The sequence below is a fragment of the Gadus chalcogrammus genome, chromosome 10 (genome assembly GCF_026213295.1).
Source record: "Gadus chalcogrammus isolate NIFS_2021 chromosome 10, NIFS_Gcha_1.0, whole genome shotgun sequence".
NCBI lineage: Eukaryota > Metazoa > Chordata > Actinopteri > Gadiformes > Gadidae > Gadus > Gadus chalcogrammus.
Window position 1 is genome coordinate 8984979 of NC_079421.1, and position 27953 is coordinate 9012931.

Consider the following 27953-nt stretch of genomic DNA (forward strand, 5'->3'; position numbering starts at 1 on the left):
ATGTTCCCATTGGCTGTTTGTTGATGACGCGTTGTACGGAAATACAAGGAGACATTCTGTGACAGCCAAGCGTCAGTCGGTTGTAAAAAGGTATGCAGCTATATACAGCTATAAATAGATATATACAGGTATATTTTACACAATTAAAGCTGCAGTGTGTCTAAGTTAGTGGAATCTAGTTAAACGAACTGGTGATCAGATCCGTGTTGTTAAACTATAAGCGATAACCCTCTGCGCACCAAAATAGTCGTTGTATTTAGGATTCTATTAATTATAATGGAGTTTCCGAGATTCAAATAGTGCAACGAATGTCTGCATTTTTAATCCAGCAGTGCTTCGACCAGTCCATCAGAGGTTAGGTTTAGTCTGTTGAGAAACGTTAATTGGCTTTATATGTATGCATGTATGTATGTAGTATGTACGCACACACACACACACACACACACACACACACACACACACACACACACACACACACACACACACATGAATGTATATATTTATGTGTGTGTGTATATATATATAGGTATAGATTTATGTATATTATTATAACTTTATTCAAGACACAGGAAGGTCCACAAAGACAGCAGAGTACATAGATAATATGTATCTATATATACGTAAAACAATACAAAACATTTAAGAATGATGCAAATGAGGCATTACCAATAATAATACTAATAATACAAACACATTTCAAACGCACGCTTCGGGTCCAATGTTTCCAGTACGTTGTAGTACGTTGTGTCACTCTGAGAAATATCAGTTAGAGACACAATAATAATATATGTCTGTGTATATATATATATATATATATATATATATATATGTTTGTGTGTGTATATATATATATATATATTTGTGTTTATATATACATACATATATGTGTGTATATATATGTATGTATATCCAATCCACCTTTGTACGTTTCATAATAATGTTGGCGTATGTTTACAGTCCCATTCAGCTCCAAGTTTTTTCCTTATTTTATCAACAACATTCGCGTTCATGTTAAAGGTCCTTGGTTAGATATATCAGGACCGTCATCATTTGACGCTTGGTCACTTGATGCTATCGTAAACAATGACGTCATTCTGGAGGTCCCTGCTGGCTACAGGCCAGAGGGTCTACACACCGGACCTATACCTAAATTAATATTGATACATTTCAGATCACTTTCATACATTGATCAGTATTGGCCTGGTATTCGGCTTCCTGGGTGTTCCAACCAAGTGGAGATCATGTAGGTCTCGCTTGGGTCCCACAATGTTTGTTTACGTTGTCTGTAATAATTAACCTTCCACTATACTCGTAGCATTAGTTGTAATTATATTTTTGTAATAATCAGAGGCTTATAATCAAATGCTTTTATTTAACAAGGATGTGGGTGGTGTCCAGTGTTTCCCCTGGAAGGTCCTCCCATCTGTTGACTGTGGCTTTTCTCATTCTGCTGCGATCCTATCAGATCGTCCAGGGCCATGTAGAAAAGGTAAACAATCCCTTGATTGGTCTATTTTCTCCCATGGCCAGTTTTAAAGTTGGTTGACTACGTACAATTACAAATAACAATAATGCTTTGTTGAAATATAGGTTATATGCCATCATGATAACATCCATTCAAAATACGTCTATATATTGGAAAAAAGGTATTGCATAACTGACATTTGAGTTCTTGTGAAGTCTTCTTCAGCCCTCATCGTGGTGGAGGAGGGAGGTGATGAAGAGGCCACAGTAGGGGATGAGTTCAGTGATGAAGAGGATCTGGAAGTGTTTCAGCCCACTGACCACTGGCAGACCATAAAACCCGGTACAGTGGTCTGGGATCTCTTAGCCCTCGGAATGTTGGGACTGCTCCAGTAGTAACTCCACTCTCCCGGACCATGGTGCAGGTCAGGCAGTGCCAAGAGGCTCCCATGTGAGGCTGAACCTCCAGACCGGACACAGAGAGGTCCGCCTGGGGGCGGAGCAGATGAGAGGGGAGGAGCAGAGGAGGGACCGGCCCCATGAAGCAAGGTATGATGCATTGAGGAGGAGGTCCGCTTTTGGCGCGTTCATATCATTGGGAATTATGGGGGGCGAAAACATTTTCTGGACTTCGGAAAGTTCTCGTGTACGACACTTCATGACGCTCTTATAATTCGACTTCCTTTCGACAAGGGGGCCAGATTTTGATAACAGAGTTGCCCAGTTGGTGACGTATGGTTTACTAGTGACGCGCATGAACATGGCGGAACATGAACGTTTTACTCAATATAAAAGAATCAAACATCATATCACATACTTTACTATTGATTGACGTTGTAACCGTCTGCTGGCATAGACTTTATCAGTTTTAATCGTTGTGTACTGGTAAACCAGCTCTAGATAAGGGCCAGTGTAGCCTTCTATACAGTGGCAATACAATGTGCTTCTCATAAATAAAAGCAAAAGGATAGTAGGTGATAGGCTACAAGCAAATAAAGGCATTCAAACTGGAAACTGATCCTACTAAGTTCTGTTTAGTTCTGACAGTCTTTTATCGGATTAAAAAAACCTGCTGTGCAGAACTTTTAAATTCCCAACCCAGTGCACTGTTGGGAACACGCGTAAGCATGAGCGTCATCGCTAACGAGGAGTCTCGTTATAACCAGGACCTTGAACGCGCCTTTTATCCCTGTGGCCCCATGTATCCCACCACTCAGACTCCTTCGGTTCAGAGTCCCTGAAATCCTTTCTGTAGTTAAAGGTATTTGATCTACCTTTTTTTTTTTTTTTTGACTTTTTTTTTTTTTACCAATTTTCTTTTTATTCATCAATAAGACAAACACAAATACAAGTCATCAACAACATCGACGACCATAATTGAAAATTAAACAATAAAATAAATAATAGAAAACAAAAAACAAGGAAAAGAAAAGAAAAACCTGCTGTCATGTCAATTCTGTGTCAACTGCCATAGGGTCCACTTCCTCCATTTACTGTCCATCTGTGGTCCTGTCAGCCGTAGCCTGTGTGTCAGTCTTTCCATCATATATATTTCCCCCACTGTGTCCACCCAATGGGTCTGAGTGGGTAGATCCTCACCCCCCCATTTCCTTGTAATTACCTTTTTCCCAGCAACCATAAGTATCTTGAATAGATATGAGTCTCCATCATGTACAATATCCTCTGAGTAAATATACAGATACATCAGCTCATGGTTCATAGGAAATTCGTATCCCAGGATCTCTTGTGTTAACCCATGTACCATTCCCCAGAACCCTGTTATTTTGTGACAATTCCAGAAAATATGTGCATGGTTAGCATCAGATGACCCACAATTCCTCCAACATGACTTTGTTTTCTCAGAGTAGTTATTAGATATTTTAGGAGTGATGAAAAAACGTATACGATTTTTCCAGGAAAACTCTCTCCAGGCTCGTGAACAGGTTGTTGTCTTATGTTTTTCCCACATATTATCCCATTCATCGTCAGGTATTTCCATGTCAAATTCTCTTTCCCATTTTTCTTTAATATATCCTGTTGTGCTTTTGTCATCCATTAATGCCTTATATAATGTAGTTATAGTCCTGACCCGGTTCCCTTTATACGTATCAACCAATACTTGTACCACCTGGTTCATTTCTAGTGAGAGCTCCTGTCCAATCCGTTTCCCATAATAATCCCGTATCTGTAGATATTTGTAAAAATCCCGCCAATCCAGGCCATATGTTGTTTTCAAGTCTTGAAAACTCATTATCTTCCCCTTTTTCACCAGTGTGCACCATGCCGTAATGCCCTTGTCCGCCCACTGACTGAGTCCCCCACGCTGCCCATCTGATTTAAAACTGCTATCAAAAGCCACCCATTTTAATACATTTGCATCCTTCTCCGCCTTATTATGTCTAAGTAATTTGAACCATAATTCCAAGGTAAATTTTGTGATCGAATCCATTTGATTGCTAACCTTCTTAAATGTTTCTCTATCTCCTATAATACTCTGTATCGGACACATTCCAAATGATTTTTCCATTTCTTTCCATTTTGCTTCATAATCTAGTTTACACCAACAATGTACATATTTTAGCTGGGCCGCGTGGAAGTATTCTCTCAGGTTGGGCAGACTCAGGCCCCCCTTCTCCCTCTTTAGCTGGAGGGTTCTGAATCTCACTCTTGGTCTCTTCCCCCCCCATATAAATCTAGATATCATCCTGTCCCATGTTACGAATTGCGTTAGAGGTATCTCTATCGGTAATGCTTGGAACAAATATAAAAGTCTGGGTAGTACATTCATTCTTATTAATTCAATCCTTGAGCTAAAATCCAATGTTAGGGTGGTCCATCTATGTATATCTTTTAATAATTCTCGGTTAATTCTATCATAATTCGCCTTGTATAGTCCTGGTATGTTTCTAGTCACTTCTACTCCTAAGTAGTTTATTTTCTTTAGATTCCAGTTTAAATTGAATTTTTCTTTAATCTCCTTTGGTGGTGTATAATTGATGGTGAGTATTTGGGTTTTAGTGATATTTATCTTGTATCCTGATAGTTGTCCATATGTGTTCAAGAGATCTAGAAATTCTGGCAATGACTCACCAGGCCGTTCAAGGAATGCAATGACGTCATCTGCAAAGAGGCCGACTTTATGCTCTACTCCGCACACTGTCACTCCTTGGATTCTTCTATTTTCGCGTATGGCTTGGGCTAATGGTTCAATAAAGTAGGCGAACAGGGTTGGTGACAAACAGCATCCTTGTCTGGTTGATCTCTGTAGATCGAACTTGTTAGATAGGCTTCCATTTATTTTAATTCGAGCTGTAGGTCGTTCATATAGCGTCCGGATAATCTGTATTGATTTCTCATTGAATCCGAACTTCTCTAGCACTGTGAAAAGGAAAGTCCAATTTACCCTGTCAAACGCCTTTTCGGCATCTACGCTAACCAGTATCGTGGCTCTTTTCTGTTTGTTTGCCTGATCTATAATATGCAGTGTCCTCCTAATGTTATCGTGCGTCTGTCGCCCGTTCACAAATCCTGTTTGATCCTCGTCGATCAAATCCTGTGTAAAGGCGTGCAGTCGTCGAGCAATGATAGATGTATATAACTTGTAATCCAAATTTAGTAGCGATATTGGTCTATTATTTCCGCATATTTCCCTATCTTTCCCCGGCTTAGGTATGACTGTTATTACTGCTTCTGCCCATGATGGTGGTATTTTGCCTTTTTGTAATGTCCAATTAAAGGATTTAACTAACAGCGGAGACAGTTCGTCTTTGAATGCCTTATACCATTCTCCCGCGTAGCCGTCACTCCCAGCCGCTTTCGCGTTTTTTAATCTGTTTATGGCCTCCACCACCTCCTCTATGGAAATTTCCCTCGTTAGGGAATCGTTCTGAGTCTGTCCAATCTTTGGTAGGTCTAGTGTATTTAAAAAGGACTTGATCTCCTCTCTTGGTGCAGACTCTGGCTGTGTATATAATTCCTCATAGTATCTCTGGAATGTTTTTTCTATTTCCTCTGGACCTGTTCGTAAGGGGGTCCCTAATTTTATGTATTTGACTGGTTGCGAGTTGCTTGCGGGTCCGTCTCGCCAATAGTTTAGTGGCTCTCGGGCCTATCTCATAGTAACTTTGCTTATAGAAGAGCATCTTCCGTTCTATCTCCTCTGTTAGATGCTTTTCTATCTCTAATTTTACAAGCTTAATTTTCTTTTGTGTATCCAAGTCAGCCGAATTGTGGTGAACTTTTTCCATTTCTCTCAGTTTCTCTATATTTTCCGAATACGTTTTTAATTTCATTTTTTTTGCGTAACTCGCTTCCGAAATTAATTTGCCTCTCATAACTGCCTTCAAGGCGTCCCAAACCATCGTTGGCTCCACCAGCTCATTGTCGTTTTCCGTAATATAGTTTTGTATTTCTAATTTGATTTTGTTCTTCCTTTCTTCATTATTCAGCATACTCACATTCAATCTCCAATTGGTTATTCTTTTCCGGTTACTAATGCCTATGTCAAGGTACAACGAGTTATGGTCGGACACATCTGCACCTCCTATATGGCAGTCATTAACCCTGTGGGCATTACCTGTATCCACAAACAAATAATCTATTCTAGAGTGTACTTTATGCACCGCCGAGTAATGTGTGAAGTCCTTCTCTAGTGGGTGTAGATTCCTCCATATATCGACTAATCCCATCTCCTCCAATAATGTATTTACGTATCTTGATATTTGTATTTTCGATTTTTTAAGGCTCGTTGTGTCCATGTTATAATTTAAAACAACATTCATATCCCCTCCACAAATTAAAATACCCTCAGTTTCCGCTGCGATAACATCAAATAGCAGTCTAAAAAAGTGTTTGTCACAGTCTGGGGGTGCATACACATTCACCAGAGTAACCTTCACATTATCGAGCTTCCCTTTCACAATAATATACCTTCCCTCCCCATCTCTTATCTCTTTATCGTATTCGAATTGTAACTGATTTGATATCATAATCGTCACACCTCTTCTGGGACCTCCCCTAAACGAACTACTGTACACATGTCTATAACCGTATCTCTTAAGCTTGTCATGTTCTACTTTGTTGAGGTGAGTCTCCTGTAGGTAAATAATTTGGGCTTTGTCCCTCTTTAATTTAGTTATAACCCTGTCCCTTTTCTTGGGGGTATTTAAACCATTAACATTAAGTGACACCATTCTAACAGTCGTACCCATCTAATCCTAGATCAAAATCCCTATTAAGCACCATAAACAGCAGTAGGTTGAGTATACAAGGAACATTTAACATTGCATAACGTGCAATAAAACAGAACATGAAATTATAAAATGCAATAAAACAAAACACAAACTTCTTCCAAAGAAGGGGATGTCGTCTCCCCCAAGTCCCGTTGGTAGGTTGAGGGGGTATCCTTCCTCTCAGAAAGGGCCCCTCCCTAGAACCGAAATCAAACCCATTCCGTAGGGCTCCCCTCCGTCTAGTCAAGTCCAACTCTTATTTTAGTCTCTCTCAATCAGCGTCAGTTACGTTGTATTTAGTAGAGGTCCGTTAACATGCCTTCAAACTGGGCCTTAACACATCCATTCGGGTCAGCGAGCCAGGCTCATTTTCCCCTTTGAAACCCCCTCAGCTTCTCCTTGGCAGCAGCCGCTGCCATCCTCCCCGTCCTGCTTCGAGTCACCTGTTGCCATTCTGCCCGATCTCTTGTCTTCTCCCTCCCTGCGGTCGCGGTGCCTTCTCTCGGGAGATCCACCTCGTAACCTCTCTCCTTCATGTCTCTCGCCACGTCCTCTGCACTATCGTAGGTCTTGACTCCGCTTCCCCAGTGTATGCGCATCCTCGTTAGCGGTGTCTGGAAGCGGATCTGTTCTTCCTTTAGTATTTTTTTAATGGGTCCGTATGCTTTTCTTTTCTGGACCACTTCAGTTGCATAATCATGGTCGAAAAAAATCCTCTTCCCTCCCACGTGAATTTTCCTCTTCCATGCATGACTGAGCACCATTTCCTTGGTCTCGAATTGTAGGAAGTTAACTACCATTGATCTTGGGGGTGCGTTCGGCGGTGGTTTCTGTGCCAGGGCCCTGTGTGCTCTCTGTATCTGGAGTGGAGTGTCACTAGGTAATTCGAGTTCGGTGGTTAGGAAGCGCTCCAGATACTTGCTTGCTGAGTTCTCCTCCGTGTCCTCCGGTATGCCAAAAATGCGAACGTTATTCCTCCTCGACCTCCCCTCGAGGTCCGTCATTTTCTCCTGCATCTTTAGGGTCTGGGCCATCATAGCTAGCATCTCGCTCTTAGCTTCTACTTGCCATTCTTCCAGTTCAGCTACTCGTGTTTGGGCTTCCTCCATGTGGTCATGCTGCGTTTTCATGTCGGCATTAATTCCTTCGAGTTTGCTGTCAGTTTCTTTCCGGAATCTATCGAATTCTTCCTTTACTTCTCTCCTCACATCTATTATCCCTTGTTTGACTTCTTTGACCTCCTTTTTCACCTCATCCAGTTGTTTGCCTATGGGTGCTAGCAAGTCAATTAGTTGATTTAGGCTAGCTGGTTCTGCACCTGCGCCATTCTTCTCTTCCCGCTTTCCTTTGTCAGAATTTGGATCCATTTTTCTCCTTTTTTAATTTCTTCTGACTTGATTTTCTTGATATATCTGGCCTCTTTATTGGTTCCCTCCTATATATTATTGAATGTATTTGTTTAAATTATGATTTTTGAGGGTTTATCTTCGCCGAGTTGAGAGAGCTCAAAATTACGTGACTTTTCACTCCAACATCTTACCGGAAGTCAATCGTAACAGGCTTTTAAAGGGAACAGTCTTTTTTACAGGCTTAACAGGCTTTTTTTAATTTTACATATAAAGGTCTGTTAAATGTGGCTGCGTACATAACCTACACCTCGGCGATATGCAGATCTGATTCTGCTGATTTCCTGTTTTGGACAGAAAATAATAATTGAAGTAAAGTGCTGCCAGCAATGGCTATTTTAAAGGGGTGATATTATGCCTTTCGACCTTTCCCTTGCTTTATAATAATAATACATTTTATTTGAGGGCGCCTTTCATAGCCCTCAAGGTCACCTTACAGGGCAGTTTAAGAAAAACAAAAAAACATCAACAATAATAAAAAACACAAGAACAAGATACATTGAAACAATTTACACAAGTGGGGTGAAATGGGTGGGAGACAATGAATTAGATCGAAAATGTCAGTTTAAAAAGATTTGTTTTTAGAAGGGACAAAGTGGAGAGAGTGTCAGAGTTACGGATGTCAGGTGGGAGGGTGTTCCAGAGATGGGGGGCAGATCGGCTGAATGCCCTAGACCCCATGGTGACCAGGCGGGCGGGTGGTACAGTGAGTTGAATGGAAGAGGAGGACCGGAGAGTGCGGCTGGGTGTGTTGGTGTGCAGGAATTCACAAATGTATGGAGGGGCGAGGTTGGGGAGGGCCTTGAAGGTGAGGAGCAGAATCTTGAAGTGGATGCGGGTTTTGACCGGGAGTCAGTGAAGCTGCTGAAGGACAGGAGTGATGTGATGATGCGAGCGGCAGAGTTCTGGTTGCAACATGGTCTCACAGGAATCCGTGAAATGACTACGGTCGGACGCTTAACTCGAAATCCGTGGCCACATCACGGAAACACGCCGATATCCGTGTTTGAGCCACGGAATAACAGTGTCATTTACTTGCATTGGAGGAAATTCCGTGGCCACATCACGGACAATTGAAGTGAATCCGTCAGACCACCACGGATTTTGAGTTAAGCCCCCGTGGTTGACTCGCTCGTTGAAACGGGGATCCGTGTCTGAGCCACGGAACATCATTGTCATTTACTTGCATTGGAGCAACTTCCGTGGACACAACAAGGACAATTTAAGTGTTTCAGTGAGACTACCCCGGGTTTTGAGTTAAGCCCCCGTGGTTGACTCGCTCATTGAAACGGGTATCCGTGTGTGAGCCAGCGTCATTAACTTGCATTGGAGCGAATTCCGTGGCCACATCACGGAAATCGGCGTGTTTTCGTGATGTGTCCACGGATTTCGAGTTATTCGTCCGTAGTCATTTCACGGATTCCTGTGAGACCAGGTTGTCTGGACCAGTTGAAGCTTACGGATGGACTTGAGGGGGATACCAAAAAAGGGGGGAGTTACAGTAATCGATGCGGGAAGTGACCAGGGTATGAACAAGGATGGCTGTGCTATGGGGTGTGAGGGATGGGTGGAGGCGGTTGATGTTGCGTAGATGGTAATAGGCAGATCTGGTGATGTTATTGATGTGTGCTTGGAATGATAGTGTGCTGTCGAGGATGACACCCAGACTCTTAACCTGAGGGGAGGGGGAAACTGAGACTGTTTAGACTGTTGTATGTCGTTAGTAGACATGTTTTACGTTTGCTAAGCTAGAAAAATCTAAGTCTGAGCCAGGGGGAGTATTCGCACCCACTGAGTAACTCTCATGAAACAGCTCGGTTGCGCTCAAAATTTACTGCCCAGATAATGTCACATCAGTGGGCGGTGCTGAAGTACAGAAGTCCCTCAAACATAGCAGTTTTCCTTCTATTTTGCTTGCACCAGTTCTGACTAGTTCTTCCTCTACACACAGAGTAGACAACACCATATAAAGTTGTATGGGTCTGTGATAAATCCGACCCTGTAGGCATGGCTTAGGTACCACACCAATAGAGACTGAATTTGTTCTTGGATTCGGCAAGTGCTTCATGAACCTCCTCCAGGGTGTGAGCCCGTTGTTTCTCTGAATAAACCAGCGCTGAACCGTCACCTCTCTCCAGTGAACGAGCCCAAGACCACCATCCCAGAGGATGAAATGACACTTCATCAATGCGTTACGTGCGTTAGATTACGTGATTAACGCGCCTAACCTGACACTTGATCATTGTATGTCGCAAAAATGGTTCAACGTGCCTAATGCGCCTATTCTGGATTTAGCAGTCCGAGGTAGGAAACCCAAACACCGCCGTGTTTGGGTGCATGATAGAGCTTAGATCGAATAGCCAATCAGCGTGGAGCTTGACCCGACGTCACTGGCAGAGATGCTTGCACAGAAGCACATGGCGGACATCTTATTCTTTATTCTGGGTGGAAATAGTAACATATTTACGCCATTAAAAGTGTTTATGTAAACTTTTTTAACGAGAAATGTGCATTTTACTTTCATAATGTTCGCTCGGTAAATGTGAAGGATGTTTGGTTTGATAGTTCTGACGAAGAGGGAATGCTCCATTCACTTGCATGGGCAGCGTCTTTGGTTGCTAAGCACCCTCAACGTCTTTGGCGAACTATTTCTCTGCTGATCAACACTACGAATGCTGGAAACACACCAGACCCACCATTTGAAGTTATTTAACCAGATTATTGTTATTTATATCCGGGATTATTTAATCTAACCCGATCTAAACTCTATCATGCACCCAAACACGGCGGCGTTTGGGTTTCCTACCTCCACTCAATACAGCGCAGCGATGGTGGCTGCGTAGGCGCGTTGAACAATTTTTGTGACACGTAGGCGCGTTACTCGCGTAATCTAACGTGCGTAACACGTTCAGTATGGCCGGACCACGCGCCGCTTTAACGCGTCTAACGCGTCTACGCGCCTAAACCAATGGTTTCCTATGCAAAAATGCCGATTTTCAACGCCTCTAACTGTGCGTTCACACCACATTTGTCGCCCGTTCGCGTTGTCGCCGAAGATTTGTCGCGCCACAAATCATAATCTGTCGCTGTGCAAGTTTTGTCGAATTTGTCGCGCCACAACACGATAACCATTGCCTTGTCTTTACCTTTTGTTGATGGGCCTACCTATTAAACCGTTGGAACACACAAGACCGGAAACCATAGCAACGCCAGTAAACAAACCCCGAGAAGCCCAATCCCTATGAGAGCTCCCCGCGCTACGGCCATCCGGAGGCGCACAGAGCTTTTGGCTGTGATCTTATACAATTATATTATATACTATTATATATAGAGCTCCGGGAATCGCAAAAGGCAACAATCACTTTCTCCTCCATGCTGCAGTTCACCCCGGACTGCACTGCACTGATTTTCACGGTTGAACGCTGATTGGCTGTTACGTTACACATGTCACTCAGTGGCCACGCTGTTGAAGGCTGTCATCACGCGAAATTCGCATCAAAGTTGAAATATTTCAATCGAGCGAATTTGTCACGGCACAAGTCCTCGTGAACGCGCTCGTCTGTGCACGGCGAAAGTGTGGTGCGACAAATCAAAACTTGTCGCCGGTTTTCTCTCGCGAAAAATTCGCCAGATACGCGTCTCTACGTTCACTTTGTATTGGATCTTGTCGCCCCGTCACGTTTGGTGTGAACGCACAGTAACGCGTGTAACACGTTCAGTGTCGTACTTTTATACCGGGGTCTCCGCGTCACATTGCTGTATTTCAGAGCGTGAATACTGTAATGTAACGTTATAAAGCATTGTCAACATGCTGAAATGTATTTTTAGTATGATTGAAGAATAACACATTGTATGGTTAGTAGTCGACTCCTCTAATGGTAAGGTAAAGTTATGTTATTTGTGGTAATTTCATTAGAATGAAATAACACGACTAAATGTCTTTTGAATACAACTTTAATACATTAACCAATCTGTGAACATGATTTTTGAGACATCAAATCGATTTTCAACAGCATTGGTGTTGAAGGCCAAAGCTCCCCTGCTGATTAAGATGGCATCAAACTACGCCTTTTATTATGGTTTTGATTGAGAGACCCCTAGCCGCAGAAATTACATATTCAACCTTTTTAGGCTGAAATCAAATTTTTAATAAAAGGTTTACAAAAAAAAAAGATTCCCCAAATGTCCCTGGAGTTAAAGTCCTGAAGCAGTAACGCCACTGCCAATTTGTTGAGCTGTTGGTTGATTGTTTATAGCCATGAACTCTATACTCTAAGCTCACCTTGGATGATGTTTCTTTGTTAATGACAGCCAGTCCTACCTGAGTGCTGAAGAGCCATGGACTCTCTGTACTCTAAGGTCTCTTTGGATGATGTTTCTTTGTTAATGGCAGCCAGTCCTACTGGAGTGCTGAAGAGCTGAAACTGAAACTGAAGAAGATGAAGGACTCTTCCCCAAGGAGTGGAGCTGCATACCAACAAGATCAGAACAAGGTACTGACATCTGATCAAATCTTTAATCCTCTAAACATGACATTATTATTATTATTATTATTATTATTATTATTATTATTATTATATCCTTTATTTAACGAGGTTAGTCTCATTGAGATAAAAATTTATTTTACAAGAGAGACCTGGTCATGGTGGAAAGCGGTACAAAGTTCCAACATAAATCACAAGACAAAATACAAGTTATTAGTATAAGCTATTAGTCTGTGAATGGGCCCCTCTTCTCCCCTACAGACATTTTAAATCCAAATCTCTGCTCAACATGATTATTGCACTGTATATTTCAGAATAGTGCAAACAACTCATTTGATTTAGTAATGAGTATGTTTTTTAACAAACATGAAAGAATAAGTAATGACCACTCAAAACCAAATGCGGGTTCACAGTGTATGCTGGATAGAAATGCATCCCAGTGGCTATAGTCCACTGGGCAGACTGGTTGCCTGATCTATCCATCCGTCTGATAGACACGCTCACTCGTCCAAATGATTCAGGGTCAGTTCTCGTATTGGAGTTCAGTTCTGGTTCGTCACTCTGGTTACTCTGGGTATACATAACAGACAATCTCTCATCCCTTCATTAAGAGCTAACCCTTATCCCTATGCAAATGTTATATAACAATTCTTACTGAATTTACTAATGTTAATAGATAGATACTTTAATAATCCCAGGGGGAAATTATTTTGTCACGAACTCCAGATATACATACAAATATGTATATATACATACAAATATATATACATACATACATACATACATACATACACATATACATATACATAATATAAATACATACATACATAAAATCTAAAATAATAGTGGCTGTTATAATATTATTGCCCGATTAAATTTGTGTTTGTGTCCTTAGTTTCGCTCAATTGAGGATTTGAGGAAAGACCTGGCAACACTGAACCTGCTTGTTGAAACTGACTTTCAGGTCTGTTAAAGATGAATTATGTGTAGGGCTTTAACTCACAGGCATCGCATCGTAAAAATTTATAACTTGGGACGTACGGTTATCTAAATAGAAATGCACGTCAAATAAAAGGATAATTTAAACTATACTATAATTTGATAAAGTTTCACTGATTTTCAGGTTATTAAACGGCTGCTGGACCAATTGAACCGGACCAGCAGCACCGAGCAGAGACTTCAGATCCTGCTGGAGCTGGAGTATCTGGTGCATCAGGTGGGCCCAAAACACCACCTCTACTCCCAATGCAGACACAGAGCTATGCTGTGTCAGGCGGGCTCTTGAAAGAGGACTCAGATGCAGAAGGGTGAACGGTCCAAAAAAAATTTGATTGATTTCGGACCCCCTGTCCTCATCAAAACAAGTGATCAAAAACTTAACAAAACACAAGAAACGATAATCACGCTTACGTGGAAAAAAACGAGGAACTAGAACTCAACTCTGATTCTTGGTTCAGGTCGTGGCAAAGACAAGGCTGGTTCAGAAGCTGGAGGTACATGGACCGTGACGAACAAAATACTCTGGCGACAACGACAAGGGAAGACAAAGCCTATATACACATGAGGAGGGGAGACAGAGGTGGAAACAATCAGGAATCAGGGGAGTCACCAGACCGGTGACACAGGAGGAAGGGCAAGTGACCGCGGTGTGACAGTACCCCCCCCTCTAGGGCCGACACCGGAACCATCGGACTCTCCCTGACCGGTTTCACCTGACTTACGTGAAACGTCGGGTGGACACGAAGGGACCGAGGCAGGCGAAGGCGTACAGCAGCGGGCCCGACCTTCCTAGTGATGGGGAATGGACCCACGAAGCGTGGCGCAAGCTTCTTCGATGGGACCTTGAGATGCAAGTCCTTGGCTGACAATCACACTCTCTGTCCTGGCTGATAGTCTGGAGCCGGCCGTCTCCTGCGGTCGGCCGCTCTCTTAACCCGGTCCCCCTGTCGAATCAGGACCTGGCGGGTGGCTATCCAGATGCGTCGACAGCGTCGGATCATGGCATGGGCAGAGGGAACCGACACTTTCAGCTCGTTGTCTGGAAATACTGGCGGTTGATAACCGTAAACACAGTGAAATGGTGACAACCCTGTGGCAGAAGTGGGTAACGAGTTGTGCGCATACTCTACCGAGACCAGGTGCTTGCTCCATGTTGAGGGGTTCTGGAAAACCAGACAGCGGAGACCGGTTTCCAATTGTTGGTTAAGGCGCTCGGTCTGGCCGTTGGCTTCCGGGTGGTAGCCCGAGATCAGGCTGGCCGTGGCACCGATGAGCCGGCAAAACTCCCTCCAGAACCGAGACACGAATTGGGGCCCCCGGTCAGAGACTTTGTCTTTGGGGAAGCCATGGATCTTGAAGACCTGGTCCATCATGACTTCTGCCGTCTCTTTGGCAGACAGCAGTTTGGGCAAAGCAATAAATCTGACCATCTTGGAGAACCTATCCACCACCGTTCTCACGGTGGTGTTGCCTTGAGAAGCCGGGAGACCCGTGACGAAGTACAGTGAGTTGTTGGACCACGGTCTGGAGGGGATGGAAAGCCGTTGTAAGAGCCCCATGCGAGCCCCGGAAGAAGTCTTGTTTCTGGCGCAGACCGCACATGCCTCTATGTACTCCCTGAGCCCCACCTCCATGGATGCCACCAGAACCGCCGGGAGATGGCGAACACCGTTCTCTTGACTCCCGGGTGACATGAAAGCCGCGAGGTGTGAGCCCAGTGGATCACCTGTGGGCGCAGCTCGATGGGGATAAACAGACGGTTAGCGGGGCACCCACTAGGTGCCGGAGCACCACCATTCGCTCGCTTTACCTCAGTCTCAATAGGCCAAGTAACCGCTCCAACCACACGGGTTAGTGGGAGGATGGTTTCTGGTTCTTTGACCTCAGGGTCGGGGTCAAATAGTTGAGACAAGACATCCGGTTTGACGTTCCGGGACCCCGGCCTGTATGAAAGAGAAAAGGAAAAGCGATTAAAAAAACAGCGCCCACCTGGCCTGACGAGAGTTGAGGCGCTTAGCTTTTCTAATATACTCGAGGTTCTTGTGGTCTGTCCAGACAACGAATGGAAGGTCGGCCCCCTCTAACCAGTGCCTCCATTCCTCCAGGGTGAGTTTAACAGCCAGCAATTCCCGGTTGCCGACTTCGTAGTTGCGCTCTGCCTTGGACAGCCGCCTCGACAGGAAGGCGCAGGGATGCACCTTACCATCCTGGTCGGAGCGTTGCGACAGCACGGCCCCGATCCCCTCATCGGATGCATCCACCTCCACCACAAACTGGCGCTTGGGATCTGGAAAGGTTAGGATGGGGGCGGAGGTGAACCGACGCTTGAGTGTACTGAACGCCTTCTCGGCTTCGGGGCACCACCGGAACTGCCCCTGTGGAGACGTGAGAGCATTGAGAGGAGCTGCTATTGCGCTGAAGCCTCTGACAAACCGCCTGTAAAAGTTAGCAAACCAGAGGAACTGCTGAACCTTTTTGCGGCTGTCGGGGCTGGGCCACTCGGACACAGCGCTAACTTTAGCCGGGTCCATCTGTACACTTCCGGAGGCTACGATGAAGCCCAGGAAAGAGACAGTGTCGGCATGAAACAAACTCTTTTCTGCTTTGACATACAAGTGATTAGCCAGCAGTCTTTCGAGAACCTGGTTGACATGATTACGGTGGGTGTCGAGGTCAGGAGAGTAAATAAGAATATCATCCAGGTATACATAGACAAAGCGATCAAGGAAATCTCGGAGAACATCATTAATCATGGCCTGAAAAACTGCGGGGGCATTAGTGAGTCCGAAGGGCATAACCCGATATTCGTAGTGGCCACTGGGGGTGTTGAACGCCGTTTTCCACTCGTCCCCCTCCCTGATGCGGACCAGATGGTAGGCGTTTCGAAGGTCTAATTTAGTGAAAATCTTGGCCTGTTGGAGCTGATCGAAGACAGAGGTCATGAGAGGGAGGGGGTACCTGTTCTTTATGGTAATGTCATTGAGTGGACTGTAGTCGATGCAGGGTCTTAGTGAGCCGTCTTTCTTTCCAACGAAGAAAAAGCCAGCGCCAGCAGGGGACGAAGAAGGACGAATCAGGCCCGCTTTTAGTGAAGCTGAGAAGTACTCCCTCATCGCCTCCTTCTCAGGGCCGGAAACAGAGTATAGGCGGCCCTTGGGGATGGTTGAACCGGGGATCAGGTCTATGGCGCAGTCGGATGGACGATGAGGAGGAAGAGACAGAGCCTTGGTCTTGCTGAAGACTTGACCAAGGTGATGATAACAGGGAGGTACCGTGTTCAGGTCCGGGAACTCTGCCTCTAAGGTCGGGTTGGTAGAGAACAAATTAACTTCTGTGACAAACTCATCTTGAGAGAGGGGAACAAGGCATGTCTGTGTACAACTGTCCCCCCATCCTCTGATCTCTCCCGTTCTCCAGTCGATGTGGGGATTGTGATTCAGCAGCCATGACTGCCCCAGCACCAGAGAATGGGAGGAGGATCTGAACAGGTAAAAGCGTAACAGTTCTTTATGGTCATTGAAGTGTAGGTGTACTGGTTCACTGATGTGTGTAATAAGAAAAGTTCCATCCCATTAAGGGAGCTGGCCCTGATGGGCCGTTCCAGAAGTTCAATTTTAAGCCCAAATTTTCTGGCTAGAGAGTGCTGCTTGAAAGTCCGCGAGGGAAAGGCAAACGGGCGAGCCCCTCCCCCATTCAGTGGCAGCCCAAGTCTTAGCTTTCCCGGTTCAGGTGAGAAATCATAAACGCTACTTTGGACCGGTCTGTGGGAAACGCAAGAGGATTTAATTAAAAAAAGAATAGAACAGTCAATAAAAAATCTTTTTTTATCGCTTTTCTCTCCGGCGTATCGCCCTGGGGGAGCCAACTTACTGCCCGCTCCGATAAGCGGAATGGGGAAAGTCGGCGTTACTTCCGGGGTCGGAAGCGGTGCCGGAGCGGTCTGACAAGTGAGCTGGCCAATTATGTCCTGCAGCTGTGTCGAAACCTGCCCCATCTGTGAAGCCATCGCCGTCTGGAACTCCTCCTGGCGTGTAAGACAGGCTTCCTGGGCGCGTAGGGCGCTGGACACACGTTCTGCCTCTGCTGAGTCCATATCTGGCCAGAGTATTCTGTCAGGCGGGCTCTTGAAAGAGGACTCAGATGCAGAAGGGCGAACGGCCCAAACAAACTTTATTTCGGACTCCCTATCCTCTCGTCAAAACAAGTGATCAAAAACTTAACAAAACACAAGAAACGATAATCATGCTTACGTGGAAAAAAACGAGAAACTAGAACTCAACTCTGATTCTTGGTTCAGGTCGTGGCAAAGACAAGGCTGGGTCAGGAGCTGGAGGTACATGGACCGTGACGAACGAAATACTCTGGCGACAACGACAAGGGAAGACGAAGCCTATATACACATGAGGAGGGGAGACACAGGTGGAAACAATCAGGAATCAGGGGAGTCACCAGTGACACATGAGGAAGGGCAAGTGACCGCGGTGTGACATGCTGGCTTTGTGAATTATATCACAGGAACAATATCTGGGTGTCGGTTCTGCAGACTGGGGGTCTTTCCGTCGTGGAGTGCGTAGACCTTAGGTCCCGCCCACGCAGCACATGATGGTCGCCCCTTTATGTGGGACCTATTTTATACCGCCTCTGTTGTAGCCCTCCCTTGGTTGGGTGACAACGCGGTAGCACATATACAATTTTAATTCAGGTGGAAACAAATTTAAAACCTAAACTAATTGTTTAATTAAAGTGTTACATTCTTATAGATTGACTTAGCTTAACTGCATCGCGCCCCATTGTACACTGCAACATAAAAACACCATCTCCAAATGGTAAGCAGTATTTCAGCTTCATATATTATTATATTATATATTATGGTTGCCATCCTCTTAAACCCTGATGTTAGTTGCTACAGTTGCAGAACATTTCTTTTTATTATTTTGGACAATGATCTACTAAAAAAATGTGTGTGTGCATGTGTGTGTGTGTTTGTGTGTAGGTGGATAATGCCCAGACGCTGTGCTCCATGGGGGGACTACAGCTCCTTCTAGGAGGTCTCAACAGCTCTGACTTCAGGCTGCAGGACCGCTCCGCGTTCGTCCTGGGATCTGCATTGGCCAGGTACCGTGTTGTATACAGTATGTGTATGTATATAGATATACAGTGGGGAGAACAAGTATTTCATACACTGCCGATTTTGCAGGTTTTCCCACTTACAAAGCATTTAGAGGTCTGTAATTTTTTATCATAGGTGCAATTCAACTGTGAGAGACGGAATCTAAAACAAAAATCCAGAAAATCACATTGTATGATTTTTAAGTAATTAATTTTCATTTTATTGCATGACATAAGTATTTGATCACCTACCAACCAGTAAGAATTCCAGCTCTCACAGACCTGTTAGTTATTCTTTAAGGAGCCCTCCTGTTCTCCACTCAGGCCAGTTAATACAGGCCTCCACCTGTATTAACTGCACCTTTTTGAACTTGTTACATGTATAAAAGACACCTGTCCACACACTCAATCAAACATACTCCAACCTCTCCACACTGGCAAAGACCAGAGAGCTGTGTAAGGACATCAGGCATAGAATTGTAGACCTGCACAAGGCTGGGATGGGCTACAGGACAATAGGCAAGAAGCTTGGTCAGAAGGCAACAACTGTTGGCGCAATTATTAGAAATGGAAGAAGTTCAAGATGACGGTCAATCTCCCTCGGTCTGGGGCTCCATGCAAGATCTAACCTCATGAGGCATCAATGATCATGAGGAAGGTGAGGGATCAGCCCAGAACTACACGGCAGGACCAGGTCAATGACCTGAAGAGAGCTGGGACCACAGTCTCAAAGAAAACCATTAGTAACACCGTCATGGATTAAAATCCTGCAGCGCACGCAAGGTCCCCCTGCTCAAGCCAGCGCATGTCCAGGCTCGTCTGAAGTTTGCCAATGACCATCTGGATGATCAAGAGGGGGAATGGGAGAAGGTCATGTGGTCTGAGACAAAAATATAGCTTTTTGGTCTAAACTCCACTCGCCGTGTTTGGAGGAAGAAGAAGGATGAGTACAACCCCAAGAACACCATCCCAACCGTGAAGCATGGAGGTGGGAGCATCATTCTTTGGGGATGCTTTTCTGCAAAGGGGACAGGACGACTGCACCATATTAAGGGGAGGATGGATGGGGCCATGTATTGCAAGATCTTGGCCAACAACCTCCTTCCCTCAGTAAGAGCATTGAAGACGGGTCGTGGCTGGGTGTTCCAGCATGACAACGACCCGAAACACACAGCCAGGGCAACTAAGGAGTCGCTCCGTAAGAAGCATCTCAAGGTCCTAGCCAGTCTCCAGACCTGAACCCAATAGAAAATCTTTAGAGGGAGCTGAAAGTCTGTATTGGCCAGCGACAGCCCTGAAACCTGAAGGACCTGGAGAAGGTCTGTATGGAGGAGTGGGCCAAAATCCCTGCTGCAGTGTGTGCAAACCTGGTCAAGAACTACAGGAAACGTATGATCACTGTAATTGCAAACAAAGGTTTCTGTACCAAATATTAAGTTCTGCTTTTCTGATGTATCAAATACTTATCTCATGCAATAAAATACAAATTAATTACTTAAAAATCATACAATGTGATTTTCTGGATTTTTGTTTTAGATTCCGTCACTCACAGTTGAAGAGTACCTATGATACAAATTACAGATTTCTACATGCTTTGTAAGTGGGAAAACCTGCAAAATTGGCAGTGTATCAAATACTTGTTCTCCCCACTGTATATATACATATGTACATAACATCTCTTATTGAAGAAACCAAACCTTTTGAATGTGCTCATGGGGTTATACTATAGACATTAATTAAATTGTGTCTACGGTGTAATTTCTTAGATTACAATATTATTTTATAATTAGATAACAATATAAATGATTGATAATCTAAAGATCTAACCCTATAAATTATATAGATTAAGTAACTTCCATTCAGTATAAATTGCTTATTATATTATGTGCTTATTTATTTTTCTACTGTGATATCCACATTAATGACCAACTTCAGGTTTGCTTTGGACATTATTTACAGAGTCCACACTTGGAGTCAATAATCTGCTGGTGCCTCTTTATATATTTATCAGAGGGGAACTGTCATTGCCCTCTACAAAGGGCCTAAGATATTCTAGATATTCTAATTTATTTTAATCATTAATTATTTTACAATCAACATCTAAACAAAAATGTTTCTGAGGAAATAAACCTTCAAAACGGCCGATTCAATTAGTAAGGTTCAATTTAATAAGCCCTTTGTCAGCCTCTTAGAAGGCTGCTGACTGCAGTTGTTGGGAAGGAAAATGCTTTGCAACTCTGTGATTGGTCGAGGTCGAGTAATAGTAATTCAACGAGACACAATAACAATGACTGGCCAATGACGACTTGTTGTGTAACAATGCCCACAAAGACAAACGGTATAGCTATAAGTGCTACTACAAGCCAGAAAATAACGTCCCAAGAGCAACTCGTGAAGGTGGTGTACGAGGCCTCTCAAACACACCATTATTTCTACTGGCAGTAAAATTGACCAATCTTCTTGCCTCTCAAGGGGTGGGCTTTATTATCGTTTTATGAAAAGTTCTGCCCGCTGTGAGGGAATCCAATCAACAAACTAGCTACTTGGTTTACTTCACGATGACAGCTGCAGCGAGGAACTTAACCGCTAGTGAGGAGGTCATTGTTTCCGATTTATTATCTAGAGTTGTTGTTATCTAGACTTAATAACAGAAAGACCCACACCAGAGCAAAAATTTGTTCAGAAAACAAACGATTTTGAACGGCATTTCAACCCCTCCAACTGTAGCGGTACCACCCGGGAGCAAATCTCTATCACCCTATCTCTTTTGCTGGACTCACGTATTCAAGTTGTTTCAGAGATGGAATTCTCATAGATAACTTTTGCAGTTCTATAGAGGGAGAGGACACAGTGCACCATTATAGAGAGGACAGCTACTATAGAGAGGACACAGTGAGCTACTATAGAGAGGACAGCTACTATAGACAGAACACGGTGAGCTACTATAGAGAGGACAGCTAAAGTAGAGAGGACACAGTGAGCTACTATAGAGAGGACAGCTACTATAGACAGAACAAGGTGAGCTACTATAGAGAGGACAGCTAAAGTAGAGAGGACACAGTAAGCTACTATAGAGAGGACAGCTAAAGTAGAGAGGACACAGTGAGCTTCTATAGAGAGGACAGCTACTTTAGAGAGGATACAGTGAGCTACTATAGAGAGGACAGCTACTATAGAGAGGACAGCTACTATAGAGAGGACACAGTGAGCTACTATAGAGAGGACAGCTACTATAGAGAGGACACAGTGAGCTACTATAGAGAGGACAGCTAATATAGAGGACTGCTACTATAAACAGGACAGCTACTATAGAGAGGACAGCTACTATAGAGATGACACAGTGAGCTAATATAGCTAATATAGAGAGGACCCAGTGTGTTACTATAGAGGGGACAGCTACTATAGAGGGGACAGCTACTATAGAGAGGACTGCTACTATAGAGAGGACAGCTACTATAGAGAGGACACAGTGAGCTACTATAGAGATGACGGCTAATATAGAGAGGACAGCTACTATAGAGAGGGCACAGTGAGCTACTATATAGAGGACAGCTACTATAGAGAGGACAGCTAAAAATAATTCGTGCCACACATAATGGTGTCCACTTTATTGCGGGGGCATTTTTAGAAAATTCTAATTTATTTTCCTTTTTATTTTAATATTTAATTAATTGTAAATTGGATGATTCCATGTTAATTTTATTTTGACTGAAATTGCTTCCATAGATCTTAGATGGTAAGGCTTCAAAATATTAGGATTTAATGAAATTTAACATTGAATACTACTTTTCCATCTTGCTTCGCCCCCCCCTCCCCCCCACACACACAAAGTAACCCTACAGTTCAGGTGGAGGCAATGGAGAGAGGAGGCCTCCAGAAGCTGTTGACATTACTTGGTACACAGCGGCCCCTCAGTGTCAAAAAGAAGGTAGTAACGTATTAGTATAACCACCGTTTATACACACTGTACAGTCCACTACGCTGCCACCCATTGACCTTCTCCCTGTCCTCTTCCCACTCTCAGGCTTTGTTTGCGCTCGCATCCCTGTTACGTCACTTCCCCTTTGCCCAGAGCCACTTCCTCTCCCATGGGGGGCTGCAGGTGCTGTCAGAGGTGTTCAGAGAAGACCAGGGAGGATCTGTCAGGGTCCGCATCGTCACCCTGCTGTATGACCTGATCACTGAGGAGGTACAGAACCCTACTCTATGACCTGATCACTGATGAGGTACTGAACCCTACTCTATGACTTGATCACTGATGAGGTACTGAACCCTACTCACTGAGGAGGTACAGAATCCTACTCTATGACCTGATCACTGAGGAGGTACTAGAGCAGAAGCCTGCTCTAGGATCATCACATGCACAAACATGTTGGAGCTACGTGACCAGATAATGAATGAGCTAATTTGTATTTGTTTTATCATCAAAATGAATTGATCATGACCATCAAGCTAATCATATTAATTACGAGAACAATGTGTTAAAATAAAAAAAATCTTTATTTATGCAAGAAGGGTAAAAAAAGTTTAATAAAACATTGTTGTTGGCCTGCTTATCATGGTCATTTTATTAATTTGACTATTTCAATAAGTGCTGTCAAGCGATTAAAATATTTAATCGTGATCAATCGCATTAATGTCATAGTTAACTCGCGATTAATCTAAAAAATATATATATTCTAAATATCCCTTCATTTCGTGCTACTAGCCTTTCAGTGAGATCAGAGAGTGTTGAGAAGGACAGTAATAAAATACATTTGGCAAGATTGATATAAGAAGAGAGACCCGCAGTGTATTCAACCCGGTCCACTTGACATCGGGTAGGTGCATGGTAGGCCTACCGTAAAACTTCAATAGCCCAGGGTTTCATTTGTTTCAATCACTGAACTTTCGAACAAAACTCTTTCTCAGCAAAGATGGGAAATACTATAACATTTATTATTTAAACCAGTATGAATATTCCTACCGTACGTAGGCCTATACACATTACCAGGCTATCGAATAACGCACACACACACACACACACACACACACACACACACACACACACACACACACACACACACACACACACACACACACACACACACACACACACACACACACACACACACACACACACGGTGGCAGAGTGGTAATCGGGAGGGTCGGGAGAATTCCCGGTGGGCCGTTAACAATTCGGGGCTGTCGGGCTGATTACTGCGTGATAACAATATTGCGTTTATAAAATTCCTTGCAGCGCCGTCAGGCAGCCTGAGCTGTGTACCCGCAACCTCTCACTCAATCAACAGACGCAAAAATTGCAAACTGTCAACGTCATAACCAAGTCGATTTTGTCTAGAGGGGAGTAACTGAGCGGCCCTTCCCGAAGTGGTACAGCCCAGGTGGGCCTTGAACTGCGATTGGTCAGAAAGACGTAATGACAACATTGAACTCTCGTGCACACTTTTAAGCTGTTTTACACCCGCTCCGTATCCTTGCTTGCCCCAACAAGTTTGTGCGGCGTGCTTGTTATTTCGTTTCTGGTGTAGCTAGATCCGGTATGGTGTTGTAGTTTTTCTAATGTAACTAGTTGTTGCTAGACAGCAGGTGAAAAAAATTACGTTTGCCAAGCCAAAAGAACGTTATTCGTGAGCTAAAAAAAATTACGCTGAAAAAATTGTTTTGCGTTAACGCCGGTAATAACGCGTTAAACTGACAGCACTCATTTCAATACATCAAAGGGGCTGTAGTTACGTTTAAGGGCTGATGGTCCCACGTTCACGCAACGCACGGGTGTTACAGACCCGTTACGTCCTTGCGGACCCTCCTTGCGTCCACCGCAAGGGCCTGACATGCACCTCCCAAAAATTGTAACCCTCCGTCGAGGCGACGCAGCAGCAGGGGCTGTGATTGGTCTGCTCACAAAAACCCGACGCAGACCCAAAACAGGTTCAGACCTCGTCGAAGCGTCTGCGTGGTCCTTGTGTTGCGAGAACGTGGGACCATAATCAGCCCTTAGGTCCTCTCTTCCACCTACTTATCAGTCTCTCTCTCTTTACGACCATCTTACCTACAGCACCTCTTAAATAGTGGTTTTATGTTATGATTTCTGTCACCATAAACCCAATGTAGGGACGGGTCTTGCAAAAAAGTGTAAGCCACAAGTACTTAAACCCAATGCAGCCGAAAAATGTAAATAATGATAATGGGTCTGTATTTTTCCTTACACACGTAAACCATATGAACATTTATTCAAAAGGAGCTGCACTCCAAGGTGTCCACAGACGAGTCACCGGACCGCCTGGGCCCGCGTTCCAAGGGGTCCCTGGACCCGCATTCCAAGGGGTCCCCGGACCAGTGTTCCAAGGGGTCCCTGGACCAGTGTTCCAAGGGGTCCCTGCGTGCCGGACTGCAGGAGGGCCGCTGGTGCAGCCTCGTTCCAGAGCTGCTGGACTCTGCTGAACATGACTGGAGAGAGAAGGTAGTTGGAAGAGCACCTTTAAAGACGGCAGAAGAGCACAGTATCTAGAAACTATGCAACCGAAGAAACCTCCCCTCCCTCTCTGCTGCTCCCTCTCTGCTCTTCCCTCTCCCCTCCTCCCTCTCTGCTCCTCCTTTTCTGTTTCGCCACGTTTGAGATGTTTTTGTTTTCCCCATAAATGTGATTTACAGGCTAAATTGATTTCCTGAACCAATCAGGGATGAGATGCCTTGATGGAAAAATCAGAAATGATCCGGGAGTGGTCTAAGATCCGAATGGTCTCGTACAGAGACGGCACGGTCAACTCAAACTCACTAACGCTGACGGAGGGCCACTCGGTTCCATTAGCTGCCTATCATTGCTGTATGCAGAAATGGGTTAACCTAGCAATTTTTAGTACTTGCATTTGGTTTTATGAACATCTTTACTGTACCGACAGAGATACATTGTTTCACTTCTTATTACTAACGGACATATTGTAAGTCGCTTTGGTTAAAAGCATCGGCTAATTGCCCAAAATGTAAATGTAAATGCACTCTCAGAACAGCTGACACAATAATGCTACATTCCACCCCTGAAAATTGCATGGCAGCGTTTTAGCCATGTATGCTGAGTGCTGTCTGCAAACTTACGACCATTAACGGGACGACACAGGTTGTGATGCACCAGAGGAGTACCCAGATACAATCAGGGGATCCCATGGTGCATAACTCATCACAGTGTTACATTAGTGCAAAATACCTGGCTGGCAGAGTCTCTGCAACTCCACAGTAAAAGTTTGAGAACCCCTGGTATTTTATACCGATGTATTTATATATTGAAGTAATTATATATTGAATGTGCATTTTGTGGCAACTCTTTAAACACAACTGGCTTTTCAGTACTCTGAAGTGTCCTAATCGATTCCCTGGATAAGCAAACAGTGTGTCCGTCCTCTAGGGTCTCCAGACCATGCTGGCCATGGTCCCAGTGTGTCTGGACCAGTACCGTCGCCATGGCTCCCTTCCTGTCTCTCTGGGCTCTCTGAAGGCTCAGTACCGGGACCTGGTTCACCAGGAGCAGGCGCTGGGGGATGACGAAGGGTACTTTAGGGAGATTCTGGACCTGTTGCACACCCTTGAACTAAAAATGAAGTGATGGTGCATAGGTATACAAAATATATCAACCGTACCTTGAAGACCTGGATGGATGGAGGAAGGCTCTAGCCAGTGCCAAAGTAGGGTACAGACTTTGTGGAGGTCAAGAGGCCCTCCACATCATCCAGCACAATGTGTTTGTTGTAAATGCCAACGGCTATCACAAACACGTTTATTGGATATGGAATGCGTGTTCAACAGTCTCTCCACAACAAGCTGTTGTTGAAATCCATCCCAACAACTTTGTACCAGACAATTTAAAGGCTGTAACAATAACTTGTGTGTTGTCCTTTTCTGATTTGTTGTCCTTTACTATATTTATTACAAATCTTATTTTGTATCGTAATTAGTATTCTTCAGATACATTTCCCAATCCCAACCCATACCAGTTCTAGAACTGGGCCCTAATAAGAACTATTAAAGAGCAACATGCAGGTCGGTAAGTTATTTAACTTCGGGAAAGTATGTGGAAAATCAAACATTTTGAAATTAGACACACAAAGAACTTGAAACTAACTTGTGTTCAAGATGGTAGCTAAAAATTACATATTCAAATATAATTTATAATAAGAATGCCTACAATAACAATGCGTAATCACGGATACTGTGAATTCCATTAATAAAATTGCTGTCGCATTTTCACAAAGGGTAATGGCTGCATGTGTACAGCTTCGGGATTGTAATTAGTAGGTATTCACAGATTGAAGCTGTACACATGTGGCCACATTTCACACTTTGTGAAAACGTAATTTTGATCGCATCAAGGTGTACTTTTTCTTTTACTATTGATCAGTCTAACCAATCAGAATCATATATATTTTCCATGGTAGTTCTACTTAAAAGCTTTTAACGTTTCTCACCACAGTCCTTATTCCATCCATCGTTGTCTACAGTCATAGAACTATAATGAACGCTATTTAGATTTCTTGATCATTAATCATGATAGCAGTTGGCACATACAAGGCAATGTTTACGTGCACTGCGGTTGGTGAATATAGATTTCGCAACTTTATCCTAAAGGCTGTTGGCCTGCTTGTATTTTGTACCAGGAAACAACATAACAAATGAACGTTTCCCAAAGATGGCTGTATTGAATAATGCACACGGACTGCGGAACGCTCATACATTACAAAAAAACAGTACAAAAAAAGTATTGCAACTATGTCGTAGCCATGGGGATAACACATCCCCCTCCTTCCTAAAGCTCCTTAAGATCTTAGGTTTTGAGTTGATAGAGCCTTTAATTAATAGTAGATTGATTAAAAAAAAAGTTCTCTCTAGAGCCTGTGTTTGTCCTTACTGTAGAAACGAGACGATGCAACATAGCGACAGGAGCAGCTTAATTTCCACATATAAAGGGCTCATTCTAAGCTAATCAAACACCATTCTTATCTTCACAGGATTATACACTAACTAAAACATTGTGGAAATTGCAGTTTCTCACGTTGAGCACACGAATGCGTGACTCGATTATTTCGTTAGACAAAAACAGGAAGTCAAAACGCGCTGCTAGTAAAAACAATCCCGCATAGTTCAAGTTCAAGTGTACTTTATTGTCAAAAATCAATGTAACAGGGTTAGTACAGAAGTTTGAAATTGCGTTTGGCCAGTCTCCAATGTGTAGTTAAAAAACATCTAAATAAGACATTGACAATAATCTC

General features: G+C 43.8%; 1 protein-coding gene across 5 annotated transcripts; it reads left to right on the forward strand.

Moving 5' to 3' along the window:
- sil1 (SIL1 nucleotide exchange factor) lies at positions 1 to 27953 on the forward strand. 5 transcript variants are annotated; one of them, XM_056599861.1, is made up of 13 exons: positions 1 to 90; positions 1381 to 1489; positions 1681 to 1807; positions 1890 to 2013; positions 12495 to 12594; positions 13481 to 13549; positions 13709 to 13801; positions 14043 to 14078; positions 18578 to 18699; positions 22525 to 22621; positions 22718 to 22882; positions 24935 to 25156; positions 26096 to 27946. In XM_056599861.1, exons 2-13 carry the CDS (start codon positions 1382 to 1384, stop codon positions 26291 to 26293), a joined length of 1461 nt encoding a protein of 486 aa, XP_056455836.1. In that variant the 5' UTR covers positions 1 to 90; position 1381; the 3' UTR covers positions 26294 to 27946. The 5 variants fall into 5 exon arrangements, with proteins under 5 accessions (XP_056455836.1, XP_056455837.1, XP_056455835.1 ...); XM_056599858.1 differs by lacking the exon at positions 1 to 90 and adding an exon at positions 953 to 1243 and having other exon boundaries at positions 26096 to 27949; XM_056599862.1 differs by lacking the exon at positions 14043 to 14078 and having other exon boundaries at positions 26096 to 27939.

What these genes read in the sequence shown, in the direction of transcription:
- sil1 (XM_056599860.1), top strand. Translation starts at nt 948, where the DNA reads ATGTTTACAGTCCCATTCAGCTCCAAGTTTTTTCCTTATTTTATCAAC. An exon ending in CTGGCAGACCATAAAACCCG is followed by an intron (nt 1,808 to 1,889) that starts GTACAGTGGTCT and finishes ACCATGGTGCAG; the next exon opens with GTCAGGCAGTGCCAAGAGGC. An exon ending in ATGACCTGATCACTGAGGAG is followed by an intron (nt 22,883 to 24,934) that starts GTACAGAACCCT and finishes TTTATTCAAAAG; the next exon opens with GAGCTGCACTCCAAGGTGTC.